Consider the following 23,488-nt stretch of genomic DNA (forward strand, 5'->3'; position numbering starts at 1 on the left):
AGACTGAGAAATTGCTTGTCCCAAAGAGATGGAACTAACAGGAGGCAAACCAGAAGGGGGTACCTGAGGACAGACTGATGAAGAAGCCGAAATATGACCCGAAAAAGGGGGGGTGAGAAGAGGGGTGAGAAGAGGTTTGAGAAGAAGATTTGGGTGGCAGGAATGAAGAGAGACACTATAGAAAGACGGAAATGAGAATCCCCTCCTCCCCTGATAATCCTGATACATGTCACTCAAAAACTCAAGAGAAATTCCTGATAACATAATCCAGAATATTGTGGAAATGCAGGTGAAAGCACTGCCTAAGCAACAACCTGTAACCTTGTGATAAACCTAATATATTTGCATTGAATTCTGCCAGATTAAATGACAGAGCCTCCAAAGAACCACCACCAGAAACTAACTCTGCCTTTGCTCTAGCAGGAAATGGAAACTTCGAGGACAAAGGGGTGACATCAATACAATCTTCAACAGGCACCAATTCAACTACTAAATTACCTGACGACTTGGAGCCTTGTCTCGAGGAAAACTCAAGAATGGAAATAAAATTTCCGTGAGGACCCTGTCCTGCCCGAAAAACGCGAACCTGAACCTGTAGGCAACTGCTCCTGCAACTTCTCATCCTGAAAACTAGCATACCTGACAGTCTGAGTCTCTCTTATTGCTAAATCACCTTTTGTACTTACACCTATGGAGGAAAGGGAAAGGGGGGTCTGCAGCTGACACTGCCTGCTCTGTGCTGGGGGGGGGGAGTAGATCCTACCCTCTGGGGTTGCGGTTCTCCATGACCCCCGGTACCCATTAGGTTTGTTCTGGAACAGGCAGGGGAGCTGAAAAAGAGCGATTAGAATCTACCATCCTATTACTATTATCCCTATCTTCATTCAACTTAGCCATTAGATTAGTAAAAAGGCTAGTCATCCTCGATGACAACCTATCCTCAAATTTCCTAAATAACACTGACTCAAGATTTTCTTCATCTACCTTCCTAGGTTTCGGTGCTAACCTATGCTTGTTCCTAGAAGCTAGTGCCTTCCTGTGCTTCAAATAATTCTCCATTTGGTCTACTGACCACTCTCTACACTCTTCACATCTCTGGTTAATACTACACTGCACTTCCCCACAGCTAGTTCCTCGTTGGACGAGTGGATTTCGCGCTTGCCTACCAATCCAGTGGTCCGAAGTTCGATTCTCGGCTTGGCCAAAGCGGAACCAGAGGAATTTATTTCTGGTAATAGAAATTAATTTCTCGATATAATGTGGTTTGGATCCCACAATAAGCTGTAGGTCCTGTTACTAGGTAACCAATTGGTTCCTAGCTACGTTATATTAATAGGGGTTAGTTTTTCCAGACCTCTGAGTCTCAAGTAGACTCTTCTCGGGCTGGTTCTCAGGGACCAATCCAGAGAAAAAAATAAAATAAAATAAAATAAAATAAATAAAAAAATAAAATAAATAAAAAAAATAAAATAATAATAATAATAAAAAATAATAATAAATAAATAAATTAATTAATTTTAAAATTTTTTTAGACTTTATTTGAGAAACCTCTTATTTAAAAAATTTATGATGTTATTAATTGAAAAATCTTTGCTTTCAGTAAAATTACTTTTCATTTTTGAATTCCGTAGATACACTTCATTGGGTCAGCATGTGGTGTTGACATCAAGTGACCATGCGAGAATCTTGTGTGTCCTATACGCAGCCTTGCTAGGATCACCTCTTTTGATCTTTCCTCCTGTGAGGATGTCCTCCATGCATACACATCAGTTTTTATGTTTTTAAGTTTATTTGTTGTTGGCACCGAGGCCCATTCTCCTTTCCAATCCTAATAAATCAATAGTTTAACAGATTTTACCCAGTCTGACACTGGGGCATGTGTAATTGTTGGAGGGATAGCGCAGGCTAATTTGGCAGCAGAGTCTGCATATTAATTTCCTTTTATTCCCAAGTGTGCTGGGATCCAACATATTTCCATTGATAATCCTGATTGGAGGAGTTGATGAATTCTTATTTGTATTTCCTACACTATTTGGTTTCCTGATTTATACTGTCTTATAGCATCTATATCGCTACATGAGTCACTGAAAATAACAGAGACACTTGCTTTTGCCTCAGATATCATATCAAGAGCCATCTGTATGGCTGTGACTTCAGCAGTAAATGCTGATGATATAAAGGTAGGCTTTTTTTTTTATTACCATATATTTCGAATATGCAGATACTCCTACTCCAACATTATTTTTGGAGCCGTCTGTATATACCATAAATTTGTTTCCTTTCCTTCTAATGTGCTCCAAAGCATGTTGGCGGTACATTTCTGTACTTGTCATTTGTTTTTTGAGTAGGTAAGACAGGGAGGTACATATCTTTATTCGATTTAAAATCCACGGTGGTGACAATTCCATTGGTGGGTGAAAAATTGGATCCGTGTTATGCAAGTTCATTACTAGCTACGTAAAAATATCTAATCCTTCGGGCCAGCCCTAGGAGAGCTGTTAATTAGGTCAGTGGTCTGGTAAAACTAAGATAACTTAACTTCTCTACAGCTAATACAACGAGAATGTCTGTCATGCTTGAGTGTATTCATCCACTTCTTGCAGGTGAGATCCCACATCGCCGCTGCAGGATTGATCCGAGGGCGTGGTAGATGAGGCGGACTTCAAAGGGATGGATGAAGGTGCTTCCTTCTGGAGCATGTTTGTATTCATAAGCAGCGTCAAACGTCTTTAGAAGAGCCCAAATCCAAAAGAGCGATGCAAATCGTAATCCAAAGTCATCAACAGGAAAATACAGGCCAAAAGCTGTGAAGGTCGGGCTACCAGACCAAACAATTTGCTTGAGCCAGGACATACGTACGTCCTGTCACTCAAGCGAACAAGCAATTGGATGGGGGGTGCTCTGCCAGCTGGTTCTGGCAGCAGTGTTGCCAATGGTGGTACAGGTAACTCAGTAGACAGTGTTTACCTGCAGCGTGGTAATGATGGTAGTTAAATTTTACCCAAATTATGGGTAAGTCTGTGGGGATATAGTTTGGGCTGGTCAGTGACCAAGGCTAATTCAGATGTTCAGGGAGTGTATTGCAATATATTTATTAGGAACTAAGCCATTTCATAAGCTGTTAATTTCTTTTGTAAGTTCCTTTGAGGCTGAACAGCACCTACACTATCAAAAAGCAGGTTACGACATATGAAAACCCTATTTTAGGTACCCACTGTGAGTCCTAAAACCCACCCACTTTCCTTGACAAATAGGCATGGGACTGAGGTGGTCATTTATCTTGTAACAACCTGGTGTATAATGTGGAAAGTAGCCAACATACCTGCTGTTATCACAACTGTGTGAGCAGGATGAAGGGATAAAGAAACAAGGCAGTCGCTGTGGATGTGGACAAGAGATAGCATCCTCTTGTCCTGAGTCCTTTATATTCTATCAATGGGCCAATAAGTGCTATTCAAGTCAAGACCAACAATAAGAGAATTCTTTGAGATTGGCTGGTCTGTCTCATGGAATCCTGTGGGGACCATGAGAGTCTAACTCCTTTGAGGACTCACAGCGGATCCCAAAAATAGGCTTTTCCTACATCAAAATGATGTTATTATGATATAACAAAGTTTCATGTATACTTACCTGGCAGGTATATATATAGCTATAATCCTCTGTCGCACTGGCAGAATTTTCAAAACTCGCGGCAACCGCTAAATCACTGGGAGTTCAGGTGATCGCCACCCCTTTCCTGTGGCGCTAGCGCTCAGAACCATTCCCATTTACATCAGATTTTCTCTGAACCCTGTCTCCTGAGGGGAGGCGGGTGGGAATTTAATTATATATACCTGCCAGGTAAGTGTACATGAAACTTTGTTATATCATAATAACGTCAATTTCATGTATGACACTTACCTGGCAGGTATATATATAGCTGATTGACACATTTGGTGGTGGGTCAAAGGCAACATCGTCAGAGTTTAAAACTTAATTAAAATTTTTAAAATACTCTTAGGTTCCTTACCTGCTAAGGTAGCTGACTTCATAGGTCCTGCCTCTTAGCCTGCTAAACCTTATTAGCTTTCAACTAGGATGTGACCTGAGTGTTGAAGAAGCCATCAAAAGGGTCTGACAACTGGACGGGACCAATTCATTGACAGTACACCCTAGCCCTCTCTCACCACGGGCATTCATGCTAGGAAATGTTAGTCCACCTGAACCACACACATACGCATATAACTAACAACAATACTCCATAGACTGAAGAGGTACTAAATCCTCTCAGACAACCATAAAACACAAAACTAATTAAAATCTCCTAGCATGTTAGAAAGTTATGGGGTGGCAACTCCTTTGCCCAATACTGCACCTGAGGATACGTAAGGGCCCAAAGTTTGACAATTGTCGAACGTTGTTTTGACGTTTCTCAGATAGTGAGAGGCAAAAACTGAGTTAGTCCTCCAAAACGTCGTTTCAATAATATCTTTGAGGGCCATATTTCTCTTGAACGCCAAGGACGTAGCTACCGCTCTTACCTCGTGCGCCCTAACCTTAAGAAGGCCGAAGTTCTCTTCCTGGCATAGCATATGAGAATCCTTAATAAGCTCCCTTATGAAGAAAGCGATAGCGTTCTTAGTCATGGCTCTGCTGGGGTCCTTCACAGAGCACCAAAGTGATTCTGAAGTACCTCTAATACTCTTAGTTCTCTCCAGGGAATGGCGCAAAGCCCTTACTGGCCAGAGAACTCTCTCTTGTTCTTGTCCCACAAGATCTGATAAACCCGCAATTTCAAAAGATCTTGGCCAGGGATGAGATGGGTTTTTGTTCTTGGCTAAGAATTCTTCCTGAAAAGAGCATATTGCCATGTCATGTTTTCAGCCCACATGTCTACTAATAGCTTGTAGTTCACTCACTCTTTTCGCTGTGGCCAAGGCCACCAAAAAGATCGTCTTTTTAGAGACATCTCTTAAAGAAGCCTGAACCATTGGTTCAAACTTCTTAGTTCCCAGGAATTTTAGAACTATATCTAGGTTCCAAGAAGGAGCCCTATAGCGTTGTTCTTTCCTTGTTTCAAAGGACCTTATGAGGTCTCTCAGATCCAGATTGTTAGTAATATCTAATCCCCTGTGCCTGAAAACAGAGGCCAACATACTCCTGTGGCCTTTGATTGTCTGTGTACATAATCCTGCTTCCTCCTTCAAATACAGAAGGAAGTCTGCAATCTGGGTCACAGAGGTACTGGAAGAAGAAACCTTTCGACTCTTACACCACTTACGAAAGGACTCCCACTTTGCCTGGTACACCTTGATTGTTGAGGCTCTTCTTACTCTGGCCACAGCTTTGGCCGCTTCCTTAGAAAACCCCCTCGCTCTGACAAGTCTTTCGATAGTCTGAACGCAGTCAGACCCAGAGCGAGGGTGTTCTTGTGATACCTGTTGAAGTGGGGCTGTTTGAGTAGATCTACTCTTGTTGGAAGTGTTCTTGGTGTGTCGACTGTCCATTCCAGTACCTCTGTGAACCAATCTTGTGCCAGCCAGTAGGGGGCTATGAGAGTCAGTCTCGTGCCTTGACTCTCCCTGAATTTCTTCATCACCTTTCCTAGAATTTTGAACGGAGGAAAGGCGTACGCATCTAGGCCTGTCCAGTCTAGAAGGAAGGCATCCACTGCGACTGCTTGACGGTCTGGGACTGGAAAGCAGTATGTCGGTAGCCTCTTCGTATTTGCGGTCGCAAATAAATCCACCACTGGACGACCCCATAAATTCCACAGACTCTGGCATACTTCTAGATGAAGGGTCCACTCTGTAGACAGCAATTGACATTCCCTGCTCAACAGGTCTGCTCTCACATTCTTCTCCCCTTGAATGAGCCTGGTGAGCAGGGTGACGTTCTCCTTCTCTGCCCACAGGAGGACTTCTTCCACTAATTTGCACAGTGAAACTGAGTGCATTCCACCTTGCTTGCGAATGTATGCCAGAGCTGAGGTATTGTCCGCGTTCACTTGTACCACCTTGTTGCAGATCAACGCCTTGAACGCTTTCAAAGCCAAGAAAATCGCCATCAGTTCCTTCCTGTTTATATGCCAAGACGCTTCCTCCTTGCTCCAACGACCTGACACTTCTTGAGGGCCTAGAGTCACTCCCCAGCCTGCGTCCGAAGCGTCTGAAAATAATACAAGGTCTGGGTTCCTTAGTCGGAGTGACGCTCCCTCCGCTAACTTTCCCAGAGTTAGCCACCAAAGTAATTCCTTCTTGATCTTGTAAGGAATTCGAAACAGGAAGGAATCCGGTTGCGATTTTCTTGGCCATACTTCGTTCAGGAAGATTTGTAAAGGTCTCATGCGAAGTCTTCCTAGAGAAACAAACCGCTCCAGCGACAAGAGTGTCCCCAACAAGCTCATCCACGCTCGCGCCGAGCATTGGTCTTTCTCTAGAAAGGCTTGTACTTTCCGAAGGCACTGAACTTGCCTGTCTGGTGACGGAAAAGCCCGAAAAGTCACTGAGGCAATCTGAATCCCCAAATAGATTATCTCCTGTTTGGGGATCAGATTCAACTTTTCTAAATTCACTATCAGACCCAATTCGTTTGTGAATTTCAAAGTTGTTTCTAAGTCCTCCAGACACTGTTGTCTTGATTGGGATCTTACAAGCCAGTCGTCTAGGTGTAGCGATACCCTGATCCCTAGAAGATGCAGCCACTTCGCCACGTTCGTCATCACTCTCGTGAACACTTGCGGAGCCGTGCAAAGTCCAAAGCAAAGAGCTTTGAACTGACATACCCTGTTCTGGCTCATAAACCTCAAATACTTTCTTGATCCTGGATGAATGGGGATGTGGAAATACGCGTCTTGAAGGTCCAGGGTGACCATCCAGTCCCCTGGACGTACCGCTGCTAGTACTGATTCGGTCGTTTCCATAGTGAATTTTGTTTTTTCCACAAACAAATTGAGGTGACTTACATCCAACACCGGCCTCCATCCGCCCGAGGCTTTCGCTACCAAGAAAAGCCTGTTGTAGAATCCTGGAGAGGAGTGGTCCAGAACAGGTTCTATCACTCCTTTCTTGATCATGGAGCGGATTTGCTCCTGCAGATCCTCTTCTTTCTCTGGATCGTGGTAATGGGATCCTAGGTCTCTCGGTGATGTAGAAAGAGGAGGCTTCTTTAGGAAGGGGATCTTGTAACCTTCCCTGGCTACCGTGACGACCCAAGGGCCCGCTCCCTTGTTGTGTCAAACTTCCCAAAAATCCTGGAGTCTGGCACCAACTGATGACTGGAGGACTTGTACATCACTGTTTGTTAGCTGGCTTCGACCCTCTCTTGGGAAGAGCCCTTTTTCCTCATAAGGAGGAACGAGGAAATGTTTTGCCTCGAAACGGCTGTTGAGGTAGCCTTGACTCCTTCGGAGTCTTCTTAACTCCTTTTTGTGGCAAAAATTTCCTTACAGAAGAAGACAGCAGATCCTGAGTCGCCTTCTGTGTTAACGACAACGAGATGTCTTTGACCAACTCTGCAGGAAAAAGTTGATTTGATAAAGGGGAGAAAATCAACTCTGATTTTTGCGCGTTGGACACGCCTTTCGCCGCAAAAGAGCACAGGAGGGACCTCTTTTTCAAAACTCCTGCTGTAAATAGGGACGCTAATTCATTCGCCCCATCTCTCAGGGCTTTATCCATGCAGGACATAATACTGCTTGGTAGTTGATGAGCAGACGAATCCTTTTCTTCTAAAGTGCGCGCAAGCGCTCCCAATGACCAGTTAAGAAAGTTGAACACTTCGAAAGTCCGAAAGACACCTTTCAGAAGATGATCCAGCTCTGAAGACGTCCACCAAACCTTGGCCTCGTGCAGGACATGCCTGCGGGAGCTGTCCACAATGCTGGAAGTCCCCCTGGGAGGAGGCAGGAACTCCCAGGCCGAGACTTTCCCCTGTAGCATACCAGACCCCCGACTTCGAGGCCAACTTGGCCGGAGGAAAAGCGAAAGAAATCTTCCCAGCTTCCCTCTTCTCCTTCAACCAGGTGTCAATCCTTTGCAGGGCTTTCTTGGCAGAAATCGAAAGTGTCATCTTCAGAAAAGACGATTTCTTGGTATTCTTGTTCTTCGAGAACTGTGAAAGTGGGGATAACAGAGCTGAAGGTTGAAATTCCCCTTCGAAAATAGAAAGGAGACAATCAGTCAACCTTTTATAATCCGAAGACGGAGCTTCCATATCTTTCTCCTCTTCAGAAGCCAAGTCCTCAGCGTCTTCTTCGGCTGAAGAAACCTCCTGTAATCCTTCGTCTAAACGCATATCTTCCACTTGTTTAGCACGAGAATCTTGCATCGTGTCCTGACAAAAATCTCAGAAAATACGGGAAGAAGAAGGGCTAACGTCCTGCCGCCTGCGTCCATCGCTTGATCCACGTCCACCGTACGTCTATGCGATTTCTTGCGTCCTGCCCAACTGAGCGATCGTCCTTTCTGGAAGTCACTGTGCGTCCTGTTCGTGACGCCGAAGTATGAGGCGGCGGTGGCACACTCCGATCATGCGTCCTCTTGGAAGACTTAACGGGGAGAGATGTGTTCTTACGTCTCACAGAAGGCTGATCCTTCGCTTCCCAAGACTTAACCAGGTCTGATAATTTTCCTTGCATTTCCTTGATAAAGTCTCTAGACTCCGTCTCCTGAAGTAAAACATGAGAAGAAGGAGAGCGACGTCCTGAAGCACTCGTCCGACGAGGAGAAAATACTTGAGGTCTGCGTGAAGGCGACGAAACAGGAGAGCGCCCCCAGGACGCAGAAAGATATTCCTTCTCAGGAGAGCCGACTGTCATCGAACGTTTAGCGTCCTCCCTCGAGCGAAACGTTCTCCTCCTTTTAACAGGAATCTCTTCCTCATCCTCACTTGATGAAAAAATCTCTGGGCTACTCCATCTCACTTACTCGTAGTCGATGTCTTGCGTCCTGCGTCCTCCTGAAATGAGGTTGGTCTGTGCGTCCTCTTGAGTGGACGCGATTCATCCGCATAACGCCGATATTTCCCTGACGCCAAACTGTCGGAAGACGTAACACACTTCCCAGTGACGCCTTTCCTACGGCGCACTGCTGCAGCCTGGGACGCAACAGGACTGCTTGAAGGGACGACTGATCGCATGTGGACCCCTCTCGCCTCCCTTCGACTGTTGACATGCCTTTTCCCTTGGGTCTGGGAGCTTGGCAGCGGTCTAGGCCTAGGAGCATGAGAGAGACGATCAGCCGCCCCCTCCACTACACTGTCACACACATCAAAAGCACCCACTTTGTCCGTAAGACGCGGAATCTGTTCGCCCATAGATGCTAGGGCAGCAAACACTTGTACATAATGCGAGTCCTTCGCATCCTCAGAAGCAGCAGCAGGCGCAGGAGAAACCTGAGGAGAAGGTGCAACAACTTCTACTTGGGAAGGCAGTGGAGAAATATATACTGAATCATTCAAGGCCTTACTTGAAGAGCCTGACCTCTCACTCCGAGACACAGATCTCCTAACTCGGTCTCTCTCTAATCTCTCCACATATTTCGTGAGTCTTCCACTCCTTTTCATTTAAACTCTCACACTCCTTACATCTATTGTCCCAAGTACACACACACTCCCTACATTTCTTACACACAGTGTGAGGATCTACCGACGCTTTCGGCAGTCTCACCTTACATCCTTCTTTCACACATACTCTAAAAGTCACACCAGAATCAGACATTGTAAGAAAAAATCCACAGCGATTGCCAAAGCAACTTTCCAATACGATACCAACTAATTCTCCAAATGTGAAAAGTCAGCAACGAGTTCCGAAATCTTAGCAGGGAACCCTCAACGATGTTGGTGGTTTGGCTGGCAGAGAAAATCTGACGTAAATGGGAATGGTTCTAAGCGCTAGCGCCACGGGAAAGGGGTGGCGATCACCTGAACTACCAGTGATCTAGCGGTTGCCGCGAGTTTTGAAAATTCTGCCAGTGCGACAGAGGATTATAGCTATATATGTACCTGCCAGGTAAGTAGAGTACGTCTCACTTTCTTGAAGCCCAGACTAAACGTAAAATGAAAATGGGGACAGCAGGGTAGGAAAAGAAATACATTGTACAAACTGAGGGAAGGGAACAGAGAGAATCAAAATGGTCAAGCAAAAGAAAGAAATTAAACAGAAAATTTTTTTTGAAATAAATTCCATATTAATTACACATCTATGAAAATATTCTATTTCTCCACCAAATACTATTAGATGCAATTGCATCCAATTTCTACATGTAAACACTAAAATATCTAAGAAAAAATTATATCTAAATGTCATACCTTTTGGGGTCTTTTTTGAATCATCCTCTGAATCAGTGTAAATGTCTTCAATTCGCACAGGAACTCTAATTAGGGGAATTTTTCTCCTTACAGTTGTCTCTGGTACCTTGAAAGGAGTTACATATTTGACTTTAAGCACAAAAATAGTGCAACTACTATCAAATAAATATAAATTTTCTTTTAGTTTTATGTTTCGCTAATATACAGTAGCACCTCAACTCAATAGAAGCTTTGGGAGGGTCTGGCTTTCTGATAAATACCAAAGTCTGTTAAGTAACAAGGACCCTATATACTATGCCTGCACTCATGTTTTCTTAATATCTTACAGCTAACAGCAATTCCACACAGTTCCTAATCTATCACACTCAAAATGGAAGCAATGATATCATTATACTAATGGTGCTATAAGTCCTAAATTCTGTTAAATTGAGGTGTTATTGTATTAAAACACCAATTCTGTACACTTTATCAAAAATTGTACACCAAGATTATTATTACTACACATATTATCCTGATTATCATCCTGATACACAAATTGACATAAAACATGCCTAAAGGCTACCAACTGACAAAGCAAGCTCCCAAAGAATGTGATGCCTTAATGATAAAATTACAACAAAACAGAGTAGAGTACATATAGAGCTATGAAAGCAACAAACAAGGATTAAAACAGCAAACAAAATATGAGATATTAAAAAACAAAAATGTTTTCTGTGTAAACCAATTACGTACTGTTGTTCTTTGTATTAGTTTTATTGTGCTGCAACCCAAACTATAGAAAATCCACAAAAGGAAACTTCTCTAGTTCTAACAGGCAGCCTAGGCATCCAGGGTCAATTGGCCCCTAATGCAAACTGGCTCACTGTTTGTGTCGTACTTAAGTGGTGCAAGAAAATGAGGCCAGAATGCAAGCTACTAAGGTGCACAAGTTAAGAAGCCACCACAGGTGTTATGGGAAAGGTATCCAAAGGCTTGAGGACAATGTCCCATAGGTAGAATGAATAGCTGATTGAGCCATTGATTATGTTACTTTGACTGCGAAGGTAAGGGGCACAGTAGTACTCCAGACTCCATGGAGTTTAAGCCAAAAGGTAAGGTCATTCCCTGTATCATGACCTATGAATTTAAGAGATCACTTAAAAAGCCAGAAAAATTGTGCTTTTGGATACAGATCACCCATGCATTTGCCAAATCGCTTAAAACCCCAGAAAGAAATTGTGTTTTAGGCAAAGATGACCTATCTATGGCTAGATCAATTAAAAGCTGGAAACAAATGGTGTTTTTGGACACCTTGCATCTGCTTGTACAAGACAAACAATCAAGTCTCGTATGTTGAGTTTTATTTCAAATCTTTCATCAGAAACTAATGAGTTTTGAGTTTCCACCACAAACTTAGTAAAGAATAAGAATGAAAACCTAATCCCTACATGTACTAGCCTCGGTACAAGAAATCATCAAGTTCCCTTACCATTTCATTGATGCTAAGGCTGGCCAAAAAATTCTAGAGTAAGAAATCTCTATCCAAAAACTAAATATAGGGCTCAAATGCTGACTAAGTGAGGCTCCTGAGAAATACTCATGTCCCATTCCAAAAACCTGAGTTCCCAGGGAAGGCAAGACTGCTCCTCAAGAGCATGACTCAAACAAGGTTGAGAAGTCAATGCCCTTAAGCTGGAGGGGACCATTCAATCCTGAGAAATATCAAGCATCACAGCAATGGAGATGGCCTATTTCTGTACAGATAAGTGTGGAAATCCACAATCTATTGTAGCGTGGCTCTCAACCTTCTCACAGCACCAAAAACAGAAGATAGCACACTTTCTATGGTACAACTGCTAAGGAATGCCTGACAGTACCAAGCATTAATGCACTCCTGCCACCGTTACCCTACATCAAGGGGTCGGTTACCTGATGGGCCTACTCCACTGCCTTCTATCAAAGGCATCATCCTCCACCAAACCTCTTCTCTCCATATCTTCCTTCACTTTATCTCACCATCTGATTCTCCCTCTTGATCATCATCTTCTAACAGGTTCCTCCAAAGCCCTCTTCGCTCCCTCTTTGTCATCCATCCTCAGCACAAGCCCATACTGTCTAAATCATGACTGTAATCTTTACTAAGCCTGTTCTCTCCTTATTTCATCATTTTCCAATCTCTCAAGCAGTGATATTACCATAATCCACCTCAGCATTCTCATCTCAGTTCTCGCCAGCTTTACTTCCTATTTAATTCTCAGAGCCCATGTTTCCGATCCATACATTAACAATGGTCTTATCACTGTGCTATAGATCTTGACTTTTAGCTTGATTGGCATTTTCTTATCACATACTACTCCAGCTACCTCTCTCCACTTCCCCAACGCATCATTTATCCTACTGTCAACTACATCCTCACATCCTCCCTCTTGGCTTAAAGTAGATCCTAAGTATTTCAACATTTCCACCTGTTCTATAATTGAGCCTCTTCTTTCTTATATTACCATCTGTCTCTATCTTCCGCACTGCTCATCAAAACGTTTGTTTTATTCACATTCACCGTTAAGCCACCCGTCTCTTAAAGACTCCTGCCGCTCTCCAACCCTTCTCTGTAGGTCATCCTCTTCTTCAGCAGTAATTACCAGATCGCTGGCATACAACTCCAACAGCTCTTCATTTCTGGTCTTTTAAGAAAAATGGGCTTGATGCTGACCCCTGCTGTAATCCAACATTAACTTCAAAGTTTTCTGTTTTCCCAACTGCTGTTATTACTTTTGCACTTGTTCCTTGATATATCACCTCGACCAACCTAGCCAACAATTCTGGGACTTTATTCTTCCTGAAACACCAAAACATTACTTCTCTTGGGATACAACTGTATGCTTTCTCTAGGTCTTTAAATGCACAACAGAGCTCCTGGTTTCCATCTAGCCTCTTTTTACCGTAGCTGTCTTACTATGAAGATGGCCTAAACCATCCCGTTTCTTCTCATGAATCCATACTGCTGTTTCCCAGATCTTTACCATCTCTTAATCTCTCATCCAGTATCCTCTAAAACTTTCAATCCATGCTCTGTTAATCTAATTCCCCTGTAGTTACCACAATCCATGACATCTCTCTTCTGCTTGTATATATACACCATTACACTCTCCTCCCAGACCCTTGGCATTTCTTCCTCTTCCCATATAGCGTTTAATAAATCCAGCATCAATTTCTCCCTCCCCTGTACCTAGTTATTTTGATAATTTCAACTGGAATTCTGATTGACTGGTGCTTTATCATTCTTCATTTTACTTAATGCTCTCTTCACTTCTGTATCCTGTATTGCCATCACTGGTCCCTCCACCCTCTGTGCTTCCCTTATCTCCTCTCTCTCATTTTCAGTATTTAACAGTTGTTCAAAATACTCTCTCCACATCTCTTAATCTCTATACAATGTACAGTTGAACCTCTTGAAACTGGCATTCTATGGTCCATGAACTCCTGTGGTTTGGCTTGATTTTGAATCAGCCGTCATTAGTTCATTGTGTCACCACCAGGATGACACCACATATGTAGTGTTTACAACTTCAAAACAGTAAAAATTATGCCATATCTCCTTTGTTGTCATGGAAATATTTGTTAGTTATGAAAATATATAAAGTCAAATATGTTTTTGATATTAACTTTAATTTAATAGATATATTTTTTCAACTACTACTACACTTGAGGAGGCTCAACCAAGTCAAAACTTTTAATCAAAACAATGAAACATTTGGCATTGCACGAATTCCTTACTGTGTGTGTGCTTCAAAGACAGGTGATACAGTTTTGATAATTTCTTTCATGTAACTGTGTATTTACCCATTCGATATGCCACACATGAGATTAGATGATGTTAGAGATCCCATGAGATCAAATGATACTAGAGATAAGAAGTGCAAGAATAAATCTTTATCTATGCTAAAAAATTTTTATTTCATTAGCAATTAGTGTAGTGTTCATTTTCCTTAATAGATGGTGACATGCTTTGTTTACGCTTTGACGGCTACGTTCAAATGTACAGGCAGTCCCGTTATCAGTGGGGGTTCTGTTCTTGGAAGGGCGTTGATAAGGAAAAACTGCCATTAACTGAAACTTGGCAATTTATGGTGCTTATGGTGCCAAGTTTCGGTTAATGGTGCTTCTGTTAGGTATGTTAAGGTGCCGTAACTATCATCAGCACCTTATGGCACCAATAACTGAAACTCGGTTCTTATGGCGAGATAAATCGCTGATTTTATGGCACTAGACAAGCCCCATAAACCAGATCACATTAACCCTTTAACGCCGATTGGACGTATTAAACGTCGATATAAATTGTCTGTTGGGTGCCGATTGGACGTATAGTACGTAGATATAAAAGTTTTTTTTTTTAAATTCGCGGAAAAATAGTTATAGGCCTACTAGGCGAAAACTTTTGAATCACACGCCTTGGGGGATGCTGGGAGCTCATGGATCAAGGCGTTGTTTTGTTTACAATTGTTACCCAGGCGCGCAAGCACAAATTTCTTTCTTCTCGCACTAAAAAGTATCAGCGACACATCTCTGAAATTATTTCGTCACTTTGACATAATTTTTGCACCATTTTATATTAGCCGTTACATGGAGTATTTTATATGAAAAAATGTGCCAAATTTTATGTAGAATACAACAAAAACAACTCATGGTTGTAGCTTTTATCAGTTTTGAAATATTTTCATATAAATAACGATAAGTGCCAAAATTTCAACCTTCGGTCGTCAACTTTGAACGCTTATTGGCAAGTTTTTGAAAAAAATGGCAAATTGTAAGCTAAAACTCTTATATTCTAGTAATATTCAATCATTTACCTTTATTTTGAAACAAATTGGAAGTCTCTAGCACAATATTTTAATTTATTTTGAATTTATGAAAAAAAACTTTTTCCTTACGTCTGCTCGGTAACTCTCCCGAAAAAATCATAAATTTTGTTGTCCGATTGTCGTAATGTTTGCACCATTTCAAATTAGCCATTACATAAAGTTTTATATATGAAAATGTGCACAATTTCATGCAGAATACAACAAAAAAACAACCTATGGTTGTAGCTTTTATCAGTTTTGAAATATTTTCATATAAATAACGATAAATAGAAAAAATTTGTCCTTTGGTCAACTTTAACTCGACCGAAATGGTCGAAAACTGTTATTGTGAGCTACAACACTTACAGTCTAGTAATATTCAATCAATTACCTTTATTTTGCAACATACAGGATGTCTCTAGCACAATATTTAGATTTATGGTGAATTTTTGAAAACAGCTTTTTTTACGACCGCGCATTACGAATTCATGCATAATTTTGTGATAATATTTTCTCTGTGTTGCCTTGATCATTTTACAATGTATTATATACCAAAATGATTGCAATTTAGTGTACAATACAAAAAAAATTACCTTGTTAGCTTTAATTGTTTTGCTCACAACGCAATTTGTATACAATTATATATGAAATTTTTTTCGCGGTCATATATCCCGATATTTATATATGATAATGATATTTTTTTTCATTTCTGATGGTTGTATACTATACTTCAGGCAATGACAAAAAAAGGAGCCAAAAATGAACTCTTAATCTTGAAAACTAAGCCTGCTGTGATTTTTTGAAAAAAATATTTTTTCCGCTTCGGCGCTCACTCGCGCACGCCGCCGGCATACAGGAGACGATTTTTAAAATACCGCTTCGGCGTTTAAGGGTTAACTGAGACCGCTGATAACCAGTGACTGCCTGTGCTGTGATCGCCAAAATCTGTTAATTATTTTCATCTCATTACCCTCTACAATGAAAATAAATGGCAAAGAAACTAATTGCAATAATTATGAAGATACGAAATTTAGGATATAAAAGTTACCAATAATAATGTGCAGATTCTGAAAAGTTTAGTACTGTACTACGTACTTGACTTACGATTAGGCTAACTCAGGAATGTAGGCTAAATGTGTTAATTAGGAACACTATTTTACAGAAAATTATATAGTATAAAGTTATAAAATGATAAAAGGAAAATATATGAGTAATAAAATGATAAAGCAGTGTCAGAACTTAGCCAAATAGTAGGCTAAACTAGAAACTAGGCTAATTGTATGTGGAATTGCCTTGTAACACTGTGTTTACCTAAGGGCTTAAATTTTTAGGGATTTATTCTATATTCTGGGATTTTCTGTGGTCCTGCAGTGGCCTGGTCCCAAGGTTTCCGTATTTAAGAGGTTGGACTGTAATTCCAATTGGTATATATCCTTGATGACACCCAATTTACCTAAATCCTGTCTCTGCCTTTTCCTCAAGTTTGAAACCTTATAATCCTTTTCTCCTTCTCTTGTTCCTAGTCTTTCATTTAGCTGCTCTGCCGCCCTTCCATCAGCCATACTTACCCTCCTTGTATCTCTTTCCTCTTCTCTGTACCATTCCTCTGCACACTGTGCATGCCGTATTTTCTAGTCCTTAAATGCTTTTGATTTTCTTTAAATTGATTTTTGCACCTCCCATTCCACCACCATCTTTCTCCTCTTGACACTCCATGTATGCTGGTTCTTCCCACCAGTTCCTCTGCTTCCCTCATACATGTTTCTCTCATGTCTGCCCAGACATTTTCCACTCTGTTACCATGTCCAAATTCTGTTTCCCCTTTCCAGTCACCTATCTCTCACAGTCCTCCTAAACTGCTCCCCCTTTCCTCCTTTAAGGTCCCAAATCTTAATTCTAGATGGCCCCTTTCTCTTTTCGGGTTTCCTACCTCTCATTTTCAAATCCATCACCACCAACCTATGTCGTTTAACACATGCTTCTCCCAAGACCACTTAGCAGTCTATCACATTGCTTTTGTCGGCTCCTCTAACAGGATGTTATCTACTTGGCTTTGCACTCCTCCATTTCATACGTTATCGAGTACTTATCCAACTTCTGAAATCATGTGTTCATACATGCCAATTCAAAACTCTGAGAAATATCCAATATATAATCCCAATCTTCATTTCTTCCCAACCTATGGCCTCCGTGTACCTCCTCACGCATACCTCATCTCTCTCCCACCCTGCTATTCACATTAGCTCCTATTAATAGTTACTCCTCCTCTTTCACTGTTCTAATGACAGCCTCAAACTCTTCTATAAATAATTCCTCCTCTTGCTCTGAAGAGTGTAAGGTGATGTTATATTTACTACTTTTGTCCACAATTATTATTGGAATCTTTAAAAGCCCAACACTTAAAACTCTTTACTTCTACCACTTTTTCCTTAACAGTTGTTACTTACTATAATTCCAACTCCATTTCTTCCCTCTCATGACCCGCTGTAATAGAGCTTACATATACCCATTTCGTATCTCTCTGGTTCCACTCCCTTTCCACCTAGTCTCCTGCACACACAAAAATTTATCCTCCGCCTTTACACATCTAGTATCTCCCTGCTAGTCTACCAACGCTACACATAGCTGCACTTTTCTTCCACTCTTTCACTAACTTCTTTGGCCACAGTCGTGAACCCTGCAGTACCCCTTCGCCCATTTATCACGCTAGTTGGGGGATTCTGACGAGCTTCGCTTATGAGGACGCCCTAGCTGCATTCGTATTCCTTACACCATCAGGCATGGTTTATTGTTTGGCAAAGGGGTTTTTTACGGCCGCATGCCCTTGCTATAACTAACAACTGTTATTGGCAGTGGGCCTCACCTTTGACTAAAAAATCCACCTGCAATGCAGCAGTTTCCAGTTATTGGCGGTGGGCCCACTGCCTTTTCCTAAAAAGTAAAATTGCAAGGCAGCATATTTACGCTGCTATGCTCTTTGAGTCCAAAGGGCTGAGGAAACTTAGTGTAATTTTCATAAAGTCAGGCACCTTTGGTCAAAACTTGGTTTGAAATAGGCCATGAACTTAACCACAGGTTCCCTAACTGGTGCTAGATAAAGGTCTACATCTTCCAAACCAAGCTTCGAAAACTACATCAACACCTTCAAAACTTCACCTTGACCTCTTTGGAAGACAATGTCAGTCTAACCAACATGGTGAGCCAATGGACAAATCTCAAAAATGTTTGGATACTTCAGAGGACAACATAGTACTAAGCAGAGGAATCAGAAATCTTAGTAGAAGTCATGCTAAGGAAGGGTATCAGCATAAAGGGAGGAGTATTAATTCCCACCCTTTCAGAGTCTTCTTTGGCCTCTTTCCCTTAGTTTTGTAGTATTTCCAGTAAAAACACAAACAACAGGCAACCAACACACCCCTACAGAAGGAAGAGGTCACACATGCACAAATTTCTTTTTTATCTTCCACATTAGAATAGTCAAAATAGCAAACAAGATAGAAATTATTTGCAAAAACTTAGTATGAGAGCAGTTTCAACTATAATAAGATAAGATAAAGTCACACAGCAACTGAGATGTCTTAACCTGACACCAGCTGAAGAAATATTAAGGGTCTGCAGGAAGGTGAGTAGATAGGTACCATACTGAACCTGCAACCAATTTACTGCTTGCACTCGACTACGTAGTTAACCCTTAAACGCCGAAGCGGTAAAAAAAAAAATGTCTCCCGTGTGCCGGAGACGTTTCAGAGTGAGCGCGGAAGCGGAAAAAATATTTTTTTCAAAAAATCACAGCGCGGTTAGTTTTCAAGATTAAGAGTTCATTTTTGGCTCCTTTTTTTGTCATTGCCTGAAGTTTAGTATGCAACTATCAGAAATTAAAAAAATTATCATTATCATATATAAATAATGCGATATATGATAGCGCAAAAACGAAATTTCATATATACGTAATTGTATTCAAATCGCGCTGTGCGCAAAACGGTTAAAGGTAACAAGTTACATTTTTTTTCGTTGTAATGTACACTAAATTGCGATCATTTTGGTATATAACACATTGTAAAACGATAAAACCAACACAGCGAAAATATTATCACAAAATAATGCATGAATTCGTAACGTGCGGACGTAAACAAATAATTTTTTCAAAAATTCACCATAAATCTACATATTGTCCTAGAGACTTCCAATTTCTTTCAAAATGAAGACAAATGATTGAATATTACTATACTGTAAGAATATTAGCTTACAAATGCAGTTTTTGACCATATCTGACGAGTTAAAGTTGACCGAATGTCAAATTTTTTTATATATATTTTTTTATATGCAATTATTTCGGAAATAAGAAAAGCTACAACTTTCAAATATTTTTCGTTTTATTCTACATGAAATTGCGCACATTTTCATATATAAAACTCTATGAAATGCCTAATATGAAACGGAGCAAATATTCCGAGAATGATATGTACGCATTTCGGAGATTTGTGGCGGGGAATCCGCGCGCGGAGGGAAGGAAAGTTTTTTTTTTAAATTCACCATAAATTTAAATATTGTGCTAGAGACTTCGAATTTGTTTCACAATGAAGATAAATGACTGAATATTACTAGACTGTAAGAGTTTTATCTTACAATTGCGTTTTTCGACCATTTCGGTAGAGTCAAATTTGACCGAACGTGGGTTTTTTTCTATTTATCGTGATTTATATGCAAATATTTCAAAAATGAGAAAAGCTACAACCTTCAACTATTTTTGGTTGTATTATACATGAAATTGCGCACATTTTCATATATAAAACTTTATGTAACGGCTAATTTAAAATGGTGCAAACATTACCACAATCGCACGTATGATTTTTTCGGAAGAGTTACCGCGCGGACGTAAAGAAAATGTTATTTTTTTCATAAATTCACCATAAATCGAAATATTGTGCTAGAGACTTCCAATTTGTTGCAAAATGAAGGTAAATGCTTGAATATTACTAGAATATAAGCGTTTTAGCTTACAATTGTGTTTTTCGACCATTTCGGTAGAGTCAAAGTTGACCGAAGGTTGAACATTTGTCACATCATTTTTTATATGAAAATATTTCAAAATTGATAAAAGCTACAACCATGGATTTTTATTGTAGTTGTATTGTGCATGAAATTTTGCACATTTTCATATATAAAACTTTATGTAACGGCTAATTTAAAATGGTGCAAACATTACCACAATCGCATGTATGATTTTTTTCGGAAGAGTTACCGCGCGGACGTAAGGAAAAAGTTTTTTCATAAATTCACCATAATCGAAATATTGTGCTAGAGACTTCCAATTAGTTGCAAAATTAAGGTAAATGATTGAATATTACTAAAATATAAGAGTTTTAGCTTACAATTGCGTTTTTCGACCATTTCAGTAGAGTCAAAGTTGACCGAAGGTTGAAATTTTGGCACTTATCGTTATTTATATGAAAATATCTCAAAACTGATAAAAGCTACAATCATGAGTATTTTTTTGTTGTATTTTACATAAAAATGCGCACATTTTCATATATAATACTCCATGTAACGGCTAATTTAAAATGGTAAAAAAATTATGTCAAAGTGACGAAATAATTTCCGAGATGTGTCACAGATACTTTTTAGTGCGGCAAGAAAGAAATTCACGCTTGCGCGCCTGCGTAACGATTGTAAACAAAACAACACCTTGATCCGTGAACTCCCAGCATCCCCCAAGGCGCGTGATTCAAGAGTTTTCGGCTGGTAGGCCTAAAAGTATTTTTCCGCGAATTTTTAAAAAAACCTTTGTATGTCGACGTAAAATACGTCCAGTCGGCACCCGAGAGACAAAAAATGTCGACGTAAAATACGTCCAGTCGGCGTTTAAGGGTTAACAAGCTTCAATGACCAATCCAGCTTTTTGCTGAGAGTAGTCCTACATAAACGATCAATTCAAATTCTACCAAAGACAAAACATATATCATCATGAAGGGCTTAATATCTTACAACACCATCACTTGTTTTTAACCGAGATTCAAAGACTGATTTCTAATCCTATGTGTAATATTATTCACAGCAAAGCTATATGCTATGAAAAGAAAATTAAAACACCTATTAGTACCAAAAGCAACATGAAATGAGGAAAAAATTAAGTCATAAACTTACCTTGTCTTTGAGTACATTTTCCTTCATAGCTGTCTGATCTGAAGCAAATTCACTAGTAACCTCCATTGTTTCTGGAGGTTTGGGAGAATTTTCCATGTCATCATTCTGATTTGTTATTTCAGGTTCTAAATTTGTTTGAGAGACCTCCTTAGTCTTTACAAACTTTGATTTGCCCTCTGAGCCAAAAGAAGAACAGGAGGTTGAAGAATCAATTATATCTTCTCTATCCTCAAGCTTTGTACCCTCTTGACCACTTTCCTCTTCACTGCCATTCAAATCAATGATATAGCCATCACTTCCGTCTTCATAGACAGAGCTGTCATCTTTATTATCAAACTCTTCTTCCTTGTCATTGTCAACACTGTTGGTGCCTGCTTCATCACCAACCTTACAACTATCAGAAATTTCACACGTACTACTACGTTTTTTATCCATCCTTTCACCACTACTACCAACTTCAACTAATTCCTCAGTACTGCCAACTTCTTCAACCAATTCATCATTACTGCAAACTTCTTCAATCAATTCACCATTACTACAAACTTCTTCAGTTTCTTCAATATCCTTGTCACTAGTTGAAGTCTCTAAACTATCATTTGCCTCATTTTCTACCATAGCTGCTTCTTCTTCCTCATCAATTAATGACTCTTCATCAGTAACATCATCTCTAACAACTCCAGTGTCATTTTCATCCATTCTAGCACCAATACCTTCATCATCCTCCAATTCATTTTCAGTCTCGTCCCCTTCCTCTATATCTTCAGTATTATCTTCTGCATCATTTAGGTCTTCTAGATCATCAAAATCTTCCATTTCATCGTCACCTTCTTCTTGATCATGTTTATTAACCTCATTACCTTCAACACTTACTAATTCCTCTTCAAAGTCTTCCTCGTCCTCCTCATCTTTATCATCCATTTCCTCATCAGAAAGAAACTCTTCATCAACCAAATTTTCATGCTCCTCCACTTCACCAAATTCATCACTATTATCATTTGAATCATTAACACCATTACTATCCCCTCTATATTCCATATCTTCGTCCTCATCAAGGGGTTCTTTCTCATCTTCAACCTCATTTACAGCACTACTATCATTATCTTTTACAACTTCACCTTCTTCCTCTTCCAAAATTTCTTCATCATCCACATTATAACTAAGAGCAGAACCCCTATCTGTGACCTCCTCGAAATTCTTAGAATTTTGCTCTTCATCTGTGTCTAATGCATCCTGTTCATCATCTCCGTCATTGTCTTTTACACTGGTTTTACTTTCACCATGACTGGAGTCATTTTCACTTTTGTTCTCATCTTCCACATCTGACATCTCTTCATTTTCTTCCCTTGCCATCCTTGAAGTTGATTCCTCAACACATGATTGTCCAGCAACTGGTGACTTACAATGATCATCACCATCTGAGTTGTCTTCCTGTGAGAAACCAGTATTTTGAGAAGTATCATCTTCTTCATCATCAGAATCAAAGATACTGGGAATTCTTGCAACACGTCTTTTATCCATAACGAAATCCTGAAAAGTTTCAATTAGCATTTTAAAATTTCAGAACACAATTTTCAATTAGCATTTTAAATTCTGTAACAAACTGGCATAAATTTTACCTGCCAATGGCCCAAAAATAGATATTCCACCTACATCTAAAGCCAACTCTTGTTTAACAAACCAAAAAGTTAAGGGATCGAAGAAATGGGAAAAATAGAGATTATCAGAAATATACTATACAGCACTGCCCCATTTTTTGGCACTTCACTTTGTCTCAGGTTTTCCTGGAACACATTTTTCACGTTTCTGCAGGAACTTTCACCAATTCACACATTTTTCTATAGGCCATACCTCTAATATCATCACTAATTTGTCTTGTTTTGTATTAAACTAGCCACTGAACTGTTAAAATAGCCAGTTATTAAGAATTTTAGTTTAAGGGGTACAGAGTATTTGGCAGTTATATACTTCATTTTCCAATGTCTGATAACCCTAATCCATGGCTTAAACCTTACAATTTACCTTGCCTATCCACATATGTTAAAAAAAAAAAAAAAAAAAACAAAGTTCACTTGATAAGATATTTTTACAGTAAAATGAAGTTTTATAATATACTTACCAAGTAATTACCTACTTATCTAACGATTATGCTCACAGCATGGCATCCTAATTTTTAAAATTTGCTAACAAATGACTGTTGCTATGCGGGAGTGACAGGTGCCGCCCACTGCAGCTGGAAGTAG

The 23,488-nt window shown here is 40.1% G+C and overlaps 1 protein-coding gene across 3 annotated transcripts in view; it reads right to left on the minus strand.

Moving 5' to 3' along the window:
• Window positions 1-23,488, minus strand: part of LOC135219431 (uncharacterized) — a 751,318-nt gene that overhangs the window by 348,046 nt on the left and 379,784 nt on the right. For all 3 annotated transcript variants that reach the window (XM_064256210.1, XM_064256211.1, XM_064256209.1), the window contains 2 exons: window positions 21,249-22,775; window positions 10,288-10,393 (listed from right to left, as the gene is read on the minus strand). In XM_064256210.1, coding sequence (XP_064112280.1) covers window positions 10,288-10,393; window positions 21,249-22,775 — 1,633 coding nt within the window. The remainder of the gene's footprint in view (window positions 1-10,287; window positions 10,394-21,248; window positions 22,776-23,488) is intronic.

This window comes from Macrobrachium nipponense, chromosome 1, assembly GCF_015104395.2.
Source record: "Macrobrachium nipponense isolate FS-2020 chromosome 1, ASM1510439v2, whole genome shotgun sequence".
Taxonomy (NCBI): Eukaryota; Metazoa; Arthropoda; class Malacostraca; order Decapoda; family Palaemonidae; genus Macrobrachium; species Macrobrachium nipponense.